The 21,451-nt window shown below is 38.7% G+C and overlaps 1 protein-coding gene across 1 annotated transcript in view; it reads left to right on the top strand.

The window, feature by feature from the left end:
* CTNNA3 (catenin alpha 3) overlaps window positions 1-21,451 on the top strand; it is a 927,714-nt gene that overhangs the window by 521,087 nt on the left and 385,176 nt on the right. Inside the window, exons 8-9 of the mRNA XM_032795284.1 lie at window positions 12,178-12,258; window positions 18,705-18,857. Of these exons, the coding sequence (XP_032651175.1) occupies window positions 12,178-12,258; window positions 18,705-18,857 (234 nt within the window). The remainder of the gene's footprint in view (window positions 1-12,177; window positions 12,259-18,704; window positions 18,858-21,451) is intronic.

Raw genomic sequence — 21,451 nt, 5'->3', positions numbered from 1 at the left:
AGACCAATGGTCTTGCGCACGGTGGAGTTTGGTTACCATTCCAGTTTTATTTCACCTCCACCCTCCACCCACCCTCCCCGTCCTCTTCAGGGACCCTCTCACGAGCATCTCCTCTGGCAGGAGGTCCTCACGCTTCTCGAACTCGAGCGATAGAAGAGGTGCCTCACGACCTCAGAGGCCGACGGGTTTTTTACTCCGCTATTTTTTAAATCCCCAAGTCGAAAGGAGGTCTCCGACCCATCCTAGACCTCCGCGGACTCAACGCCTTCGTAAGGAAGTTACGATTCTGCATGGTATCCTTGGGGTCATCATCCCTTCCCTGGCATCCGGAGACTGGTTCGCTGCTCTCGACATGAAGGACGCGTACTTTCATGTTTCGATCTACCGCTCTCACAGACGCTTTCTCCGCTTTCTGTGCGGGACCGGGCACTTTCAATTCACGTCCTACATTTGGCCTGTCCTCTGCCCCACGTGTCTTCACGAAATGTATGGCAGTAGTGGCCGCTTGCCTCCGTCGCCAGGGGATATGTGTCTTCCCTACCTGGACGACTGGCTGGTTCGCGCGTCCAGGCTCAGGTCGCCGCGCACATGACAATCATCAGGGACCTGTTCGAATCTCTAGGGCTCCTGATAAATTTCGACAAGTCCATCCTCGTACCATCCCAGAGGATAGAATTCATTGGGGCCGTCTTGGACTCTATGGTCGCGACAGCCTCACTTTTTTTCTCTTGTGAAAACAAATAGATGAAAAATGCAGCCTCACTTTTTTTCTCTTGTGAAAACAAATAGATGAAAAATGCAGAGAATTCCTGCAAGGTGCTGCAGAGCACAGTGCTTTGAAAAGCAGACTTTTTTGATGCTCTGCAGAATTCTGCAAATCCCTGTCCTGTGGGGGACATTGTAATTTTAGTTGTCTTCACTGCAGGCCATCATATACAACCTCCCTTGCTCTGTAGGTTAGGACAACTTGTTAAATGTAGCAGCGATCTTTTCTTTTTCTGTTTTTTTTTCTTTTTGCAGCAGAGAAGCTCAGGTTCTTCAGACTCATACTGAGAGTGTAAGTCAATATCCAGACTAATGCTAAGGTACAGCCTGTTAAACAAATGGTTATATGACAGCCTCTTCTCTGGCAATCACTGTGTAAGGATCATTCAAGTCTTCTTTTATCAATCACCTTCTTTCCCACATAAATGCTACTAACAGAAATGAAACAGATTCCTTTTAGTTAACAATAGTTATTTTTTATTTACATGTGGATATTGAAAGCAGTTAGCCACTGGTTTCATTAAATAACCCCTTGGACTCCTTCAACAAACTATACTTGTGGTGTCTAAGAATATCAATATTTTATTCAGGAACATCTGGAAATGTTACAATCACATGTTAAAGTGTCTTTATTTACTTTGAGAAATTCTGGGAAAAAATAGATTACAGTCCTATGCCTTTTAGCCCTCCATATGGACAGTGCATATAAAGAGGAAATAAAAGAGAACCTGAATTTGGTATGTATATGAGCCTCTGATTGCCCAACTGAAGAGCATGTGGCTTAGACACGGAGGTCTGAATATTTAAAAACCTGTATTTGGATACCTGATTATATTTTAAGTGGCTAATGGACACTTAGATGCACAAGTCGTATTCCAATATGGTGTTACTCTGTGTGAACAGCATTGTGTAACCTTTTCAATACCTTATGCAGATAAATATACAGAACTGTGCAAAGATCTTGGTTCACCTGAGTGTGTGGAAAACATTAGCTGGCCTCAACTGCATCCTGACATTCCTGTCCATTTCTCTATGTTTTCACCCTTCTCCCCCTTGTTGCAAGGGAACCCTTAATGGAGTAGTGTCCCTGTTCTTCCAGCTAGATGGACAAAGATCCACTTGCATGAAGGTTTCAGTGGGTACATTGACTGGTTCTTTTTGCTCTGTTGTCTATATAGACCAAGAATTCACTGTAGTTAAGACACAAAGCAGTTTTCTGATTCTTTTTAAGCCGTTGTAATCTGTGTTAACAAGACACATTCAGAAAGCAGAAAAGTTCCCTTTTACATTTTCTTATAACAACATATTATATCTGCTTCCAACATTATTTAATATATATTTATCTGACAAATTTTGTTATACTTTTCTTAAAGTCATCACGTGGGTCTTAGAGGAAAACGTTTCTTGGAATGAAGATTGAAGTAGAAATGTTATATTTGCATATGTGAGCAATATTCCTTTAATTACACAACATCATTTTAAAAACTTTACTGATTTTATATTAGTTAGGTGATAATGTTGTATAGATACAGTTTATAGTCATAGGACTATATAAGAATATATAAGAATTCATTCATCTGGTGCATATATCCATTATACTACCCATAACTCAGACTACAATGGGGATTCATCTGTTTTCTTGAAAAAATACACAAATACATGCTTGTGTTGCTGCAGAAAATACTTTTGGAAGTTATACCAGGCCATTGCATCCTTAGCTAGTGGAAGAGTTATGCTAACTTAGCTCTGGACAATCTTGCCTGTTTATAATTCCATTTCGATTTAGCTTGTTGATAAAACTCTCAATCGGTCTGTATGGGAAACAGTTTCTTGCTAAGTCATATTGCAAACTTTAGTTTATGTTTTGTTTTAATTTTTCCTCACTCTGGTTTACCCTGTAAATATACAGTCTTGAAGCAATTTGTATGATAGTTCAGGAAAATCTTATGCTGCTGTGTTTGAGGATGAGCTTTCTTTCAACTAACTCCCTATTTTATTGATGTGAAAGCGCCAAAACTATTCTGGTGAATGATAGATATTCAGTTCAAAACTTTCGGACTAGGAAGTTAGAAATTTGCCTCTAAGTAAAAATCAGGTACTATGCTTGCTTTTGACAGTTTAATGTTATGGATATTTTTCTGTAATATTTCTCATTATGTTTTTCGTCATGTCATCAGTGGGTAGGACTGTAGCATCTTTCAGCTGGTCCCTCAGATAATTTTGAAGTTGAATTACAAAACAATTTGAAAATGTTATTGCCCTTTATGTTCCTCTGTGAGGCATAAAGGCTGTCTCAACTTTTTTCAAAGAAGTTATTATGGCTTCAGTTTTTACATTAGAAATATTAGGCAATCACTTTTCTCTCTTTGCTGTAGAACACCACAACATTCTTGGAGGACTTACTTTGTGTGACATCACTATTTAAGTAACCTCAGCTGCATATTTCCCTCCCACAAACTGAACATGGAAGAGGATGTTGATTTTTAGACTGCTTCAGAATCTGCCTGAAATATTCCAGACAATGTAAAAGTGGAGGGCAGAATGGGGGAGAGAGGAAAGCAAAAGAAAACATTTAAATGAAAAAAATCTATAATTTGAAGGCATCTTTATATATAAAAATAAAAAATAAAAATGGCATTCTCAGACTGAAGCAATCAGGGAAAATATATAATGAAAAATGTTCTACATAAAAGATTTCTTATTTGCTCACTTGGGCATGAATTTCCTCTCCATGATCTCTGTGTGTGTGAATACATTCACCTGTTCTTCACAGAAATTGCCTTTCAAAGTCTTTCTTGAATCAGGTCCGTTTTTAGAAAAAATGTGTTTGTTAAACTTTGCTAGAGTCAGGACTGAGTCTGCATTATAATGGATAAAAATGAAGAAGTTTGGTTTACTTATGATTTATTCCCTTTTTGCTGTAACTATGTCAACAAAATTAAATAAGAAAATAATTAAAGGATACTTTTAGGCGAGTTTAGTTTTACAGGCTTTTGGTGTACGAAAACCCGACATTTTTGTGAAGGCATCCTAGATTAAAAAAAGGATGTACATTTGGAACTTTCTCAGCCCTTATTTAAAAGGGTTAGGTTGCTGAAAGACCCTAATTCTGGAAAAAATTACACATGTGAGTAACTTTATCCATCTGAGTATCCCACTGAGTTAAATGGAATTACTGACATGTGAAGTTACTCAAGTGCATACATGTTTCTAGGATGAGTGTCAGAGACAGCTTTTCTGTCACATGCTTTAGTTAAAAAGGTAAGAAGCAAACAAAAATTAAACAAATGTAAAACAAGCAGAGAATTGTAAATAGTCTGAATAAAATTTCTCATTCAATTTGGACCTGATCTGAAGCCCATTTAAGTGGTTGGGACCCTGTCCATTTAGTTCAATAGGCTTTGGTTCAGGCCCTGTTTCTAATGCCTTATTTTTTCTCATATCATAAACGTTCTAGTTCTGCAGTAGTCCACAGAGTCTTCCAGAGTAAGCATGACTTGAATTTCTAATTTAAAAAACCAAGATGATAAAAATGACTTTAAAATAACAATTTTAGGCTTTCGTTATAGATCACCAAGAATCAGAAAAGGGGTCAAGTTGAGGTTTACTTGTTTAATTTTGCAGTTGACCTTAAACAAGAGAGACCAGATTTAACTTCATGACTATAGAAGTTCTCTATAATGTGAGATATAAAAGGGGCAGTCTGAAAAGGTAAAATGATGTGTTCTGTATCCACAGTGAAAAAAATCTCCATTATGGCAGGGAGGGCTTTGCAGCGTTACATGGAAGGAAAATGATTCCTAAAAGGATGTGAATAATGAATTAAAATCACTTCACATTCTTTTACTTTTGCTTGTGTATCAAGGAAGATGGTTTAGAAAAGACTTTTTTCTTCCATTGGGACACAAGGATGAAATTGAGGAATTACTCAGCTGAAAGCAAGATAAAAATGACAAGGCTGCTGAAGGAGATGGTTCCTCCTTTGACTAGAATCATGTGAGGGAGCCACCTGGATTGAGAGGTGAAGAGGTGGATGTGGACTTTGTTAGTGAAGAGCTGGAGGAGACATGCTTGGGTCTAAAAGTCTCATAAAAATTAAATAAAAATCCTGCAACAGAAATAGGGGTGTCAGAGGGGGAACAGCAGGGGATAACGTAGAAAGACTCAACATCTGTGTGCAGTGCCAATATTGTCACTGGTACTGCAGAGAATGAGAAGCGGGGAGCATGCTCACATGGAACATGGCAGGCAGTCTAAACAGGGAGCAAGTAACATTAGTTACAGGGATTTTCATTTTCTATATCAAAAAGATATTAACAATGGATTCAGTTGTTTTTCCAGAAAAGGTATCAGAGGGGAGGAAGGTATCCTCATGGAAACAGCTGATCTGAGAACTCATTTGCACAAAAGCAGGAAATGGCATGAGAGAAACATTTGCACAGTGGGCAGCAGAACACCATTATTACTAAAGCAGGAAGAAGGGCAGAGATGTTAAAAGTGAAAGCAGCAATATATCATGGATGGTGCACATCAGTAGACATACTGTTGAGTGACATAAACTCTATTATCCTTTGTCAGCTGCACTGGCTAGCCCCTGTTGTGTTGTAAAATTTGTTATAAATGAAGTTACTGTAGCTGATAATGCTATTGACATTATCATAGAACTCAGCTGTGATGTTAGGCACAGCTCTGAGCAAGAGATGGTGTGTGAACTGTACCATTCCAGGAGTAGCCCTAGGAGCAGCGTGACTCACTTCTGAGTCATCATTTTTTCCCTGTTTCCCCCTTGCTGATACAGGGTAGTAATTTGTTCCTGGCTTATTTCAGAAGCCAGCTCTGGGAGACACGAGTCAGGCGTGATAGGAAGTGACAGTTTAGAAAGGATATTTGATGGCTGGTTTCAGTGGGTGTTTCGATGTGGAGGGATGCAATATCCTGTCTTCCTAATCCACCATTTACCTTTCCTGTTTCCCCAGTGTGGGTTTCCTCAGGAGAATCCCTCCTGTGCTCTTTGTTTGCCTTGAATGGGGATTCTCACAGCATACCTCCTAACCAGACATGACAAACCCGTGAAAAAAATGCAGAAATTGGGCTTGTTTTTGGCTTGTAGCTTGTTTGGTGTATAGCTTGTTGCTTGTTGTACCTTGTTGCTTCCTTTTAATTATCAGCTCCCAGCAAGCAGGGGCAAGGGGTAACCAGGGACAAGGGAGGAGAGAGTCAGGGATGCACAGCAGGTCCACCACAGTCCTAGACTGCACGCCAGGGGGATCTAGTCACATAGAGTGTTGGGTTTCTTAGGGATTGGCTGTTTTGGCCTTGTTTTGAAATGGGATTAGCTTGATTTTTGGTTTAATGTGAAAATCGGGATGCTTATTTACTGCGTGAAAGTTGGCAACTGTGTTCCTAGCCTTACTTGCTGCTTCATCCTGCTTCTCCCCTCCCAAATGTTGCTAACCATTATTGGGGCTTCTTCTGGTCCCCAAGCTGCTTGCTTCCAACCTCCCATCCTGCATTATACTCTTCCTATCTGAAGTCTTCCTCTAGGGCCCCCTTACCGTCCTGGCTTCTGCTGCTGTCCTAAACTGGGGGCTTCCTCCAGGGGATTTCCACCCAGCCACTTCATTAGTTACAGGGATTTTCAGGCTGCCCTCTAGGGGGGAGTAATAGCTCAGTGGCTTGAGCATTAGCCTGCTAAACCCAGGGTTATGAGCTCAGTCCTTAAGGGGACCATTTAGGGATCTGGGGCAAAAATCTGTCTGGGGATTGGTCCTGCTTTGAGCAGGGGGTTTGACTAGATGACCTGCCAAGGTCCCTTCCATCCCTGATATTCTATGATGCAATCCATTTCTCTGGAGCATTCTTATTTGGTGAAGTTTTGAGTGTGTTAAGGTATATATCCTGGACCTTCTCCTCTGAGGTATATTCTAAGGTATCTGAATGTCTGGCTGTAGATAACAGATTTCTTGGTGTGTCTGGGGTGGTTACTGGATCTCTGAAGATAGGTGTGGTGATCCAGGGCTTTCTTGTATATGGTTGTCTGTGGGTTTCCATTATTGAAGCTGATGATCTTCTCTTTGATAAGCTCAAATGCCCCATGCCTTGGTGCCAACCTACTATTGCTGTTGGTTGTTACATTAGGAGAGAATATTAATTCTATGCAACCTTAATTCAGCCTCCTTGTTGTTATACATTATGACACAGCCTTTAATTGCATGCTTACATACTATGTTTTCCACAGGAATCCTTTCTCATTCAGTACATAGGATGAACCTACCCTTGGGATGAATCAGAATTGGGTAGTAAAAGAGGCTATTGTTTCTAGGACTGCTGCCTCATTTGTTGCAGAAGTTGGAAGGTGTTCAGGGAATGAGCCAGGGGATTGAAGGGAGAGAAAAGATGCTACTCTAGAGAATTGGACACCATCCCTGCTTCTGCCACATAGTTCTTATATGATACTAAGTCAAGATGCTTAAATAAATTTTTGTATGGATGGGAAAACTGGAAAACCTGATTTTTGCCATGGAATGTCCATTTTCTGTCCCCGGCTTCTGCAGTAACCTTGTGACGACAGACATAACCACTCATCACTCCTTCCCCTCTAGTTCCTTTGAATTAGGGGGAGTAACTTGTCCTGGTTGTCATGACAACAGCTGCCTTTGATAACTGATTTACCTCAGACAGCCTGGTACATTATTACAAAGAAGGGTCCCTGGAGGGACTGTAGGGAAAGCAGGCTGGCTTTGGCTAGGTGCCTGCTGTGTTCCTCTGACTTTGTACTGTGGTAACTTACCCCATTTCTTTTTTAACGGTAATTGTTACTTTTCTTTTTTTAAAAAGGGTTACATGAAAATTCCAGCTCATTTTCAATGATATTTGTTTATTTGCTTCTTACAAAGTTGGGGCTGTGGCTTTTGTGAATATTTAGCTTTTCAAAAAAGCAAGGAATATAGCTGAGTCGCTACTCAATTTTCTGTTACACAGTTTCAAAAAGGTAGTTTCCAGTTTGCAGTAAAACTGGAGTTTCATTAAACATGTTTTGTTTGACTACAGTATAATTTAAATATTTTCAATACATTGGTCAACATGGCATCCAGTGGTGAAATATGGAGCTTCACAAAGATAACAGTGGCAATGAAATATACTTTGAAGACAACATTGGTCTGTAAACAACACTATAACAGGGTATACCAGGCATTTGCTGCCCCCATCAGGACCACACTGCCTTGTTGCACCTTCCCCCCAAGAAGGTATCCTGTGAGAAGGAAAGAACAGCAAGTTCAGACTTTAAGTATTGCCTAGTGAGGCCTCCCGTGATCAGCTGCAGGCAGAACCAGCAAGAACTGGCCCTCCAGCACCTATAAAGGCCGGAAGCAGACAGAAACCAATCCAGACAGAGACCAGCAGGCCAAATAGAAATGGCTAGCTGCTTCTATTGGGGGCCAATTATGAGTGAAGCCAGGATAGGGAATGAAGACTTTCATTGAACTAATCAAGTTATCTGGCCTGGTCAAGGGCCTAACCTTGAAAATATTTGCTTTCAATCTCTGTAGAGAACTATTGCTTATATTAAGGACTTTAATGCCCAGTGGCTACTTTGAGTTCAGTGTGAATTTGTTATTTTGTAAACCTCTGGTTAGCCTGCTCCATGTAGCACCAGGCCCAGGTGAGCTCTTGCCAAACAAGTAAGGAAAACCATTCTGCCTATTTTAAAAAAAAAAGGGAAATTCACCAGCAAAAAGTTCATTTAACTTTAGTTAAGGCTGCTCTCATCAGTAAACTAAGACACACACAATTAGGAAATACAAAGTTAAGTATTAAAAAGGACTTCAGTAATGTAGTGGAGAGTATGCTTATAAGATTTGTTGCTGACAGCAAACTGGGAGGGATTGCAAGCACTTTAGAGGACAGGATTATAATTCAAAAGGAAGAATTGTTCAGAAATCAATAAGATGAAATCAAGAAAGACATATATTTAGGAATGAAAAATCAAATGCATAGTGGGGAATAACTGGCTAGGTAGCAGTATTGCAGAAAAGGAACTGGGAGATATAGTGGGTCGCAGATTTATTATAAGTTAATAACATGAGTCAGTTGCAGAAAATGCTAGTATTTTGGAATTTATTAATAGGAGTGTCATAGGTAAGACCCAAGAGATAATTGTTCCATTCTACTTGGTACTGGTGATATATCAGCTAGAGTACTGTGTCCAGTTTTAGGTAACAAATGTTAAGAAATGTTGACAAATTGGGGGAAGTTCACAGAAGAACAAAAAAAAAAGATTTAGAAAACATGATTTCTGAAGAAAGGTTAAAAATTTTGGGTATGTTTAGGTTTGAGAAAAGAAGAGCGAGGGGAGTACCTGATAAGTGTTCACTGTCCTCTTTATAACAGCTCTTAATATTTTTGATCAGTTGGTCTCCATGTCCACTGAAGGTAAGACAAGAAGTACTCAGCTCAATCTTTAGTAAGGGTCATTTAGGTTTGATATTAGAAAGTTTCTCCTAACTACAAGGATAGTTATGTAGTTGAACAAGTTACCAAGGGAGATTGTGGAATTCTTGTCACTGGAGGGTTTTAACAACAGTTTGGACAAACACCTGTCAGGGATGGTCTAGGTATACTTGGTCTTGCATAGGTGTGAGGGAATGGACTAGATGACCTCTTGAGGTCTCTTCCTGCCCTACATTGTTATGATTCTATGAAAAGTCTGTGAAGTCAAGTACTTTCAATTAAGAAAATGTCAGAATTAACATTGCCCATACAGTGTTAGTTTGGAGCTCTTGTACAAATGCATTATGATACAGCCTTTAATTACATGATCCTTTTTTTTTTTTTTTTTTTTACATAAGACCTCTGGTTCATTTAGTGACTAGGACGTGCCTACTTTGGGGATGAATTGGGGTTGTTAAAGGGCAGTTATTGTACAAGGGCCCCTATATTTAAGGCTTTTCCTACATTCACCTTTGTATCTCCCATATACTGTAATAGTATGAGTGCCTAGTTTTGAAATACAGTGTAACATGAGAAGTCACACTTTTAAATAAAACATTTATCCTAGCAGTAATGGAATTTTCTTCTACTGCAGAAAGATGATCTATTAGTCTGAACATATTCATGCATGTTACCTAAATAAAGTTAATCAGAAGCTGCATTTTATAATTTGTTTAGCTGTGCAATACTCAAGGTGAAGAGTAATTTATGTAGAGTTATCTGTGCTTACCAGACATTGGCCATTGACAGTAAATTCACAAATAAAGGACTTTCTTTACATTTAATATTTTTTATGCCATCTCTTCGATGGAGGAGGATATTTAGCTGTAGCTGCCTCAGAGAACTTGGTGGTCATAGGGGCCAGTTTACATCATTACTCACCACCTCTGACATTACATCCTACTGGAAAAGTTCAGAAATCCCAATACTTGACATTGATTCTGTCTCCTTAGAAAAATCAGCTCTTTATATAAATCTTTAAAGGATATGTTGATGTGCCGTTTCACCCTTTAGCTGGCAAATGCACAGATATATGCTGAGCTAAATACCATCCAAAATGTTTTTATTGGTTCTTTTAAACTAGAAGTTGGGAAAGGATTAATTTTGCTGCCAGGGCTGATTGTGGCATTGCTAAATGCAGTACAGGAATCATTACTTCTTTGGTACCTACACAGGTATTGATATTAGCATCTAGTTACATTACTTTTATGGCATTGTGGCTACCTTTGATCATTCACTCTTTATGAAGATGATAGACTTTTATTGTGAGGCTGTTGCAATAGCTGGAAATAATGAAAAATGTCCAAGACAGCCCTAATATAGATTATTTATACTGGAAGAAGAAAAGAATTGTTCCTTTCAATCAGAGAAGAATATGACAGTTATTTCAAGGCATTTGTAACATCCAGTGACAACATTTAAAGTAGTAGGACTTGATCGCAATAGGCTTCCCTAAACTTTCCTCCTCTCATTTCCGTTCTTTTGTACCAAACTGATTAAGCATTGTGCTTTTTTTCCATTGGCAGATTTTCTTTTGTAATAAAAAATGTATCTATTTGTATGTATATACACTGTTGGACTATCATATATATACAGAGGTATATGTAGATTTATAATCAGGTTATATAAATATAGAGAAACAAATTTCTTTTTAAGAAAGTTTAATGAAAACGCGTCATACCATTTTTTAGAGTGAGATAGAGCTTCAACTAGGTCCACATAAAATGGAGTTGATAACATGCTAATGGTATATTTCAAATACTATGGTTCAGAATCTCAGCTGGCGTACATTGGTGTAGCTCCACTGACATCAGTCAGCGTCTGTCCCTGTATCTTGAAATATTACACGTATTGTTGGAAGTCTGTATTCGTGATGTTTTAAGTAATTGAGTAGAGAAAATACATGTGTGTCTCTTTTTTGGACTAGAGCAATACACCTTTGATTGGTAAACTATGTCAAATTGCTTTAGAGAAATAAATTTCATAAAACTACTTGCACCCTTACATACTGTATGTATTGTCTTAAATATATAATATGACATAATTGTTTGACAAAATAAATTAGGAGTAAAATTATATAGAGTAAGTGTTGGCCAAGACAGTAAAAATATCAACTACTAATTTTAAATGTTAATAATAACCCAACCACTTCGGACTAGCAGAAATAGTTTGAAGGGAAAAAAATGAGAATACTGCTATACTAAAAGTGTGAAGCTGACACACACAGTACCCTCTAAAGTATCTCAAGGCTTTTTCCATATCTTCTATGCTCCGATGATTTTTTCATTATGTGCTGTCAGATGAAAGGCGTTTCTAATTTTCACAGATTACATGAATTGAATTTGCAGTGCATATCTTTTACATTTAGCAACTCACCAGTGTAGTTCTATAGAATTATTAAAAATACTGTAGATTATAGCCATTTAAAAGCAACCAAACTGTATCGTGTCTGGCCCTTTTAAACTAATTCCAAAGATAGAGCATAATGTTTGCATAGGTGTGGTGATAATGAAGTGGACTTGCGTTGTGGCGCTTCTAATATCATGTGGAATGTATCCCAACATTGAAAAAGCAATAGTACAACAATTCAAAGTATAAAATATATGATATCTATGTAATCATTTTTCCACTTAATATAAGCAAAGTGTGTATTCATCATATTGAATGCACTTTGACATGTTAGCAGTTGATGCTTGAAAATGTAAGCTGGTGGTTTGCACACATGCAAACCCACCTCTGTTCAGCAAAACACTTAAGCATATATTTAAGTACCATTGACCTTAATTGGATTTAAGCACATGTTTAGTTATCCAAGTGCTTAAGTGCATTGCTGGATTGGGGACACAGAGAGAGAAATTGTTAAAAGATGTTAAATAGAAATTGTATACATAACAGTTTTGTTTTCTATAATGTTTGTTTCAGGCTGACAAGAAAGAAAAGAGTAATGCCCTGAATATTGCAATAGATAATATGTGCAAGAAGACAAGAAACCTTCGCAGACAGGTAAAGAACTTGGGACAAAAAGATGGGAAATCAGATTTATCTAAATATTATTTTTCCTGCTTTTGATATCATTTTAATTTTTTTTAAAAAGAGGAATTCTCATTCAGAGCATTTATAATGTTGTTACAAATATGTAACCCTCCAAAGGTCTAAGATTATGAATAAGGCCCCAGAAGTGGATCTGGGTGCATGTATAATATAAAGTATGCATATAAATGCACCTTTTTTCAGAAATTTGCTTATTATGGCATTTGGAAATTTGCAGTAATTTTATGAAATTTTGTACAGGATTGATGAAATTTCACATATATTATTCTTGTCTAGCTGAATTTTGCCCCAAAACAAATCTTGAAAAGCCATTTTTGTTTGAAAATTAATACTTATGAGTTGCGTAAGAACTGCTTGACGAGGAGGTTAATGATGCTGTATACCTCGTGACCACATTGAGTGGAAGAATAAGGCTTGAGCTGAAAGGCATGAAATCCTGAGTTTTATTCATACCTTTGCCAATATGTGGCTTTAATAATTCTTTTCAATTATAGCACGACAAATATTAATTATGCCTCACAATGCTCCTGTGAAGTGGATAAAAATAATTACTCTGGTTTGTTTCTGGAGTTTTCATAAGGTGTTTCAGGCTCTACAAGACCAAATGAAATATGGAATTAGGACTTCTCCAGTAGCTGGTTTTTGGTCCATCTAGCTCAACTGGCAAGATCAGGGCCATAGTGTGCTCTGTCCCATGAGTAATGAAATATTCTAGTGTTCTACAGCTTCCATCACTTTGGTGCTTCAACTTCACACAAAATTTTATGGAGATGACACAGTGAAGTTATGTTTGAAACTAGCTTTAATGAGTGATAGGTGATGTAGAACACAGCACACGTCCTTCATAGACACATTGGTCCAGTCACCAGCTAGTTGGTAAGACATCATGAGCTATCCCACAAAGCCAACTTCAGTGAAAAAAAGATAAGGAAGGACGGATTCAGAAGTGGGTGTATATCATTTTGGAATTGTATATTCTAAGAATTTCTAAACATGTTAAAATATTTTAAAATGTTTCCTGTGGCTTTTATTTATTATGCGTATAGTGCCATAGATGTTCATGGCACTTTTATCATTTAGTTATTTGTGTGCAGTTTACCCGAGATGAGTGCTTCCCTCACTAGTAGAGCTGTATATGTTTTAAGGAAGGGATGATGGCACACTGCTATGTATCTTGAAATATTGCCAGCATTAATACTTCCCTCCCAGCTCTTTCCCATTGTACTTGTGGATGATCTGTTGTGCTTTGCACAGATGTTTTGCCTATGGTTATTGTTTAGTTATTTTCTGGAAGGGATCTTAGGGCAGATGTTCCCATGTCTGTCCCCTTCTCCTATCTACTGATAGCTTTTCTGCACACACTGCAGATTTCATTGCCAATGTCCTTTTGAAACAGGGAAAAGAGATTCCCTCACTAATAATTACTCTGTTTATTTCAGGTCTTTTGCCAATGTTGCAAGTGAGAAAGCAGTTTTCCATACTCATCACAACATTGGTTCTACTAGCATCACACACACATGCTGGGATTCCTTCTTTACCTTCTGAGGACAGTATACTGACAGATTTTTATAAACTATGCTTTTCCATGTGTTCATTTTTTGCCTCCTCTGATGCTTCAGTAACCAAATCCAAATCCTTCATAAGGGGAAAACCTTACACCTTAAACAACAGCAACAAAATAGTTTGCCAAAAGTCACACTTTCTCTGCCTTCTGCTTATGGTGTCTGCAACATCTTTCTTTTTCATTGTATAATATGATACGTTTACTGTCCCAGTAACAATCACCACCAAGGTTGTCCCTGGTTTTCTTTGTCTGCCTGCTTACCTTTCTGCCAATATTATAATATAGTTCATGGGGTTCTGCCTCATAGGCGGTAAGAGTTAGAAACAGATCCCTTAGGTATAGAAAAAATTGCTTGGTAAGATCATGTTGAAGAGAAATTGATATTGCTTTAGACACCACAAAATAATTTTTCTGGACTTTGCCTTTCAGTCTTTTTCCCTTCCTTTCTCTTCACATTTTTATTCCTTTCCTTGTTTTTGCATGATTTTGTTTCCTTTCTTTGTGTGTTGCTATAAGAATTCTGTTTCTAAAACCCAAGCACCATACATAACTCAGCAAAAGTAAAACACAGTAACAATATTGCATAGTTTCTATTCACCACAGCAAAAGGCATGGCTGTGGCTCTGTTCTCTTAAAAGTAACTGTTTCATTTTGCTGAATTTCAGGAAAGAGAGTTCCTCAGAACCACAGTATAGCAAGAAATAAAAACTTCATATATCAAAGATTAATTAAGCCAATCAATCAATAAACAGCTAAAGAGAAGAATTATGCAACGAGATAAAATAAAATGTTGATTAGAAAGCTGGCTTTAACTTTCTGGATGCTGGACATGTGTCATGCATCAAGAGAGTTATTACAGTAACTATTCCTAAAATGGAACTTTGACGAAACTCTGTATGGATGCAGAGATCTGTGTTATGCAGGACTGGGGCCTTAGTATGCAATGTGGCATTTGTGATGTTCTTGTGCAGCATCACAAGATAGCATGAACTGTGCACCTATTAAAATATTATCTGACAAGCTCTAACAGGCTTGCTCCTGCAATGCTGAGGTCAGTGGGAGATTTGCCTTTGAATTGAATAGGTGCAGAATCAGGCTGTCCTCTGAATGCATTAGTTCAGTGCAAGTAAAATGAGTGAAATTTAAGTAATACACACATTTTTAGATGACATGCTTGATTTGGCCATTACCTGATCCAAAACAAACCTGTCAGAGAAAATGAAACAACATCCATGGATACAGTGATGCTGTGGCTTTTTTATGTTAGTATGTAATGAAATTTGGCAAGTTCAGGACCTCTCCCTTCAAAAAGAAAATAATAAAGTAGATTGGTGTGTATTTAATTGGAATAGCAATGTCTCAGACCCTAATCCTACAAAGGCATACAGACATGCTTAATTTTAAAGAAATGAGTAGATCACTGACTTCAATTGCACTAGCCACATGAATGAAGTCAAACGTGCTTTTGCAGGATAGGGGTCTACAAGTATTTTGGTCTTGTTGTTGAAACTCTTACTTTCCCTTTCTGAGTTCTTAAAATGGAGAATAAACAAATGTAGGTAGATGTTGAATGTGCAAATGGAGACTCTAATACTGCATTGGGATCTGATAAGCTGGGCCGCTATGGGCATGTTGACACTGCACATCAAGGCTACCTCTACACTACGCACTGATTGTGGCAGCATGTAGTATATGGGTAGCTACAAGTCAAAGTGAAAAGCAGGCTGCATCCACACTACGTAGTTATTTGTGTCAGTGAAAGGCTTTGATGGGGGGAAGCAGTAGGGAAAGTTTTCAGAAGCTCTCTGCTACCAGATTCTTTCTGGGGAAAGCCACCAGAAGACTTTCTTGTTTCCAGACTCTTTTTAAGTGGCAGAAAAAGGCTCTGGCAATGGGGAGACAGTGCAGGGTGACCAGATGTCCTGATTTTATAGGGACAGTCCTGATATTTGGGACTTTGTCTTATATAAGGACTTATTACCTCCCACTCCCACCCCAATTTTTCACCCTTGCTATCTGGTCATTCTAAGGCAGTGGGACACTGCATTGCTAAAAAAAGCAGTGAAGATGGAGAGGCACAGCTTGGGCAAGAAAAGAGCCATGTAGGTGAGTACTCAGATACATACCCATATCCTTCAGGCATGTTTTTACTTTCCCAAGCTGTGTCTTGCCAGCTACACTGTTTATATGCACAGGGCCGGCGCTTCCATTTAGGCGACCTAGGGTGCCAGGATTTGGGGGGGCGGTATTTTGCCACCCTCGGTGGCAATTCTGCGGTGGGGGGTCCTTCCGTGCTCTGGGTCTTCAGAGGCAATTCTGCGGCGGGTCCTTCACTTGCTCCGGGACCTGCCACTGAAGTGCCCCAAAGACCGGGAGCGTGGAAGGACCCCGCCACTGCAGAATTGCCACCGACCGGGAGCACGGGAGGGCAGCAGGCGACTTCGGTGGACCTCCCGCGGGAGGGTCCACTGGTCCCGCGGCTCCGGTGGAGCATCCGTAGGCATGCCTGCGGCAGGTCCACCGGAGCCACGGGACCAGCGGACCCTCTGCAGGCACGCCTACGGTAGGTCCGCTGGAGCCGCGGGACCGGAGAGCGGCAGAGCGCCCCCTGTGGTGTGTTGCCGTGCTTGGGGCGGCAAAATGGCTAGAGCCGGCCCGCGGGCACCAAAAACCCTGGCGCCGCTCCTGTATACGCATGCTGGGGTCAACCCAAGTATGTACACTACATGCCACCAAAAGAAGTATGCAGTGTAGACGTATCCTTCACCAGAGGTCTGTGGAACTTGAGCTTGTGGACTCAGTGTTCCCAAGCACATGCTTGAGCAGTCCCACTGCATTGTAAACCTGTGTTTAGAATTCCTGGACCCAGGATCCATAGCGATGCTAATGTGTCCATGCTGCACTAGGCAGACCTTCAGACTGGGGTCTGTGGCTTGATCTGCATCCACACTGCAGAATGACAGGGCTTAGACCCAAGTCACAGCAGGGCTTAGGGTCTGATCCTCCCCTCATAGCAGGGTCCTAGGACCCAAGTCATGAGTGCTTCCTGAACCGGATCAGATGGATTTGTGTGTGGAAGGAAGAGATGCTTGGGCTAAAACTTGAATCAGAGTCAGGGTTTAGTGTGCAGTGTAGACATTATGTCTGTGCAGCATCTCATTGATTTAGGATCATATAATGTATATTATGTGATAAGCTAGTTTCAAATACATTGCAAAAAGTTCCAAAAATGTCGTGAACCACATTTTTCAGGAATGTCACAGTCTGACTCAATGTCTATTGAAGTCAATGGGACGCTTTTCTTTGACTTTAGGTATCTGATCAGGACTTTAGATAGACAAGTATTTCCAAAATAGTTGGAATCTATATTGGGGTGACCAGACAGCAAATGTGAAAAATCAGGACACGGGGTGGGGGGTAATAGGTGCCTATTGAAATATCGGGACCCTGTAAAATAGGGACATCTTGTCACCCTAATCTATATCCAAAGTTTGCCTTGCAACACAAATTTCCTCTGTTGCTAGGTCTGTGGGTATGCTTCCCCATATAAAGGGAGAGTAACATCAGAAAGGCTTTGTTTTTTCATATCTGCCTAACCGTAGGAGTGCTTACCCACACTGAGCTTTTTCACAGAGGGACATTGGAACTAAAATGCTGTATTAAAATATTTTCCTTTGGGAGCAAACCAATTAGTGTCTTTTCACTTCACTATTAGTTTTAAGATGCTTTTTCTTTTTTGTTGCAATAAATGTCTTCTGTATTACTATCAACATTTTTTATATGTACTGATAAACCGGCTAGAACAAACAAGTACATATTTTGCACTAGGGAACTTAATACAATTGATAAGATTAATTATATTCCATGTAATGCTTTGATTTGTGTACTTCCTAGAGTGTATTATATGATTACAATGAACTCATTTAGATTTAGAACCTAGAGAATATTCTCTGAGTAATTTCCCAAACATCAGTTATAAGATTATATGAAATCTAATTTAAGAGAACTAATTTATACTGGAGTGCTACACTTGTTTAATAATTTAAGATGGCAGTTCAAGAACAATTAATGCAGATGGAGAAAATTGGACATCAGACTTGTTTATTATTCTCCTTGCTGTATTAATCTATTATCACATGTTCTTATCAGTGATCTCATTGGTATAATTACCATGCCAGATACAATTTAGCTAATCAAAATATATTGTTGGGCTTGCAACAAAGTAGAAAACATTTGGATAATTTTACAGTTATGACAATACATGATGTAGAATATATTGGGTATAAATGAGAATAAACATCATTATACTTGTATGCTCTTCCAGAAATAAAATATCCTCCTTTCTTAGAACCTGATCTTTAAGAGAAAATGCAAAGGAGACAAGGATAGATGTATTTTAGTGATAAATTATTTATTTTATTGGACCCAATTTAACAGTCCATCCCTGTTGAGAAAAACATTTTAGTACATGTTTAGCTTCCATTGACTTCAATGGGACTCATGCATCTGCATAAATGCTTGCTGAAGTGGGACCATAATTGTGTGTGTGTGTGTCTGTGTGTGAAATAATATATTTTATAATAAAATTATCCCTACAAATTATATACAGATATCTTTGAAGTGGGTAAATTGTAGCTTCAGTAATTTCCATGTATATACTGCCTTTTTTATAGGATGCAAAGAAATTCATAGAAGTGCTGATAATTTATAGTTCAGATTGCAATTACTGTATATTGATCTATTCAGTTGTGACAGTTTTTATATTTACTGGAGTAGTCTGTAATACAGAATATAATACAATCTGCTGATAAGACGATGATGCTTTATTTTTCAGCTTCGGAAAGCTATTATAGATCATGTCTCAGACTCCTTCTTGGATACCACTATTCCACTTCTAGTTCTTATGGAGGCTGCTAAAAATGGAAGAGAAAAGGAAATAAAGGAATATACTGCTATATTTCGAGAACACACCAGCAGGCTTGTGGAGGTAGGTTTCATGCATCTGCAGCTGGATTGAATATATGTGATAAGTGACTTCATACTGCGCTACATTTTTCTGCCTGATTTGATAACATAGTTACGCACAGTAACTCAGCAAAATGCATCAGCAGCTAAATTCAGTAACAACATATGCTTTCTTTGTTTACTTCCTGCATAGCTCTAAGATCTGGATTTATGTGATCTTGGCCTCATATGAGATTTCATGACAATGGAAACTAGTGGGTTATTTTCTTCCCTTTTTAAATCAGTGGGAGGCTTTCTGAAGAGGAGTTCAGTAGGAGTAGGATCAGATGGTAATAAACAATAACTTGAAATATTTTGGAACTCTACTACCTGGACCGTTGGAAGCCACAAGTCAGTGTTAGTTATTTGTGAACTGTTTCATCCTTAATGTGTCTAACATGCAGCATAATGTGAAATGTATAATCAAGCTTCCTGATCAAGGACTTGTTCCTTGGCCCGCAGTTTAAAGCCATGTTCCTGGAAAACTAATCCATGGGGGGTAGATGCCTGTGGTTTTGTGGATCCTGGAGTAGATATAAGAATCTGTCTGTATGTACCAGTTTGCAGGATTTGGTCCTAAAAATATACTCAAATATGTGCAAAAATAAGTTTAATTTTATTCAGAGTAGAACAATTTTATATATAAAAGGTAAGAACATTATCTTCTATTACTTGTGCTGAATAGAATTGATTGGGACGTTGACACCCAGTCCTGTAAACACTATGTACATGAGTAACTATATTCAAAGGGTCTATTCAGATGGATAAAGTTACTTGTGGTTGTGCAGCACTGTGGCTTTAAACACTAAAACACTGGAAATGCCCAAGATGGGGTTCTCAAAGCAATATAATCTCAGATGCATGCAACAGGTGAGCTGCTGCTTTTTCCTTTTGTATCCAATGTCAATGATATAAAACTTGGGGAAAAATCAATGATTTTTCTGCCTTTATTAAATTTATTCCTTTGCATTGTATTTAGCAGTAATGCAAGAAAGCTACAGGCATACATTAAGTAAGACAGACATTAGCTTCAGGAAGTTAGCATAAGGCTTGAGATTATGCACTTTAAACAGATAAACTTTGCACAGATAAGTGGCCCAATAGAAAATCCCAAATATTTGGGGAGCTTAAAATAGAGTTTAAAGAGAAGTTCTGACCACAAGTACGTGAGTCAACCACAGAGTGTCCTGGCAATGAACTGATATACATAGCAGGTACATGAGATACATCTAAGGTTAGCCTGCTTGTTTGTCTATATATCTTTTCTGATAAGTTTCTTATTTTCTTATGGGCTTGATTAATTGTTTTATTATAATAGGTGTATATTAGAGTATATTTTGGCTGTAACAGAAGAGACCTGCAGGCCATATCCTGTATGTTGAGCTAAGGCAACGTTAGCATACAGATTTTTGGGACCTTCCAGCTAGATAGATGGTGATGAGCTAAAGCATAAGGTCCATGTATGGCTGTGACCTTTAACATAGAGGATGCATTAAAGCAGGTTGCCATAGGGGCTTTCCTAAGTTCATTCCCACTTAAACAGGTATACCACAACTTGGAACTTGGAAAGAACTGAAATAACCAGTCAGGACAGAAATTACAAATATGATACCTAATCACAAAAGGGTGATGGTAATGAATTAACATATAATAAGTTAAGATCATTGATATACTAACCTATAGGAAAAAGCTATTCCAACATTAGTAAGGTGCAGAAATACAAATAAGGAAAAGGGGGAAAATCCCCTACTGAATATGCATCGAGCATAGCAGTGTCAACATAACGTATTAGAAAGTTGGCATCCCAGCCTAGGGGCAGTAGGAGAAAGAGATGTAGTCCTTGGGAGATGCCAGAATGATGGCCACTGGTGATGATGGGGAAGGTGATAGTGATGAGGAAGACGATGGCTAATGCTTCAGGTTGTTCTACAACGGATGGTGTGACTATATGGATGTGCAAATGTACGTTCTGTAGTATCTCTATCTACCTTACTGAGTTGGGGGTGTTTGTGACTGTGCTAAATGCATTAATAAACTATATTTGTAAATATAAAAGAGTTCCTGTAGAGTGAGTGTTGCAATTGTGCACATCTGGGGTTCCCAACTATATAATAATTTGAATAATACTGGGCCTGATCTTGAGACAAGAACCCGTCAACCCTCAGAGTAATAACTGGGGATTCTTAAGTAATCAATATAATGAATACATAATCTAAAGATCCGGCAAGAAGATTAAACTAAATTTTCAGAAGTAACTAGTGACGTTAGGTTCTTTAATTTTTGGATACACATCTAGAGAGTCTGGAGTGGCCTGGTTTTCCGAAAATGCAGAGCACTCAGCCTCTGAAAATCAGGCCCCGTTAAAGTGTCTGGAGTTGGACACCAAGGGTTGAGACAACCAAAATCACTAGTAAGTTTTGAAAATATACGCCTACAAATCAAATAATGCTTTGCTTTTGGCAGTTTTGTATTTTCTTTCTCCAGGTAAGGAGGAGAGGGTCTCGAGGTAGGCAGGAATGTGGCCACTGGATCTATGACTATACAAATCAAGTGACTACAAAAATCCCTTGGAAATGG

The sequence above is a fragment of the Chelonoidis abingdonii genome, chromosome 15 (assembly GCF_003597395.2).
Source record: "Chelonoidis abingdonii isolate Lonesome George chromosome 15, CheloAbing_2.0, whole genome shotgun sequence".
NCBI lineage: Eukaryota > Metazoa > Chordata > Testudines > Testudinidae > Chelonoidis > Chelonoidis abingdonii.
Note: the sequence above shows the minus strand (reverse complement) of the source record. Positions and strands in the feature narration are given on the sequence as shown.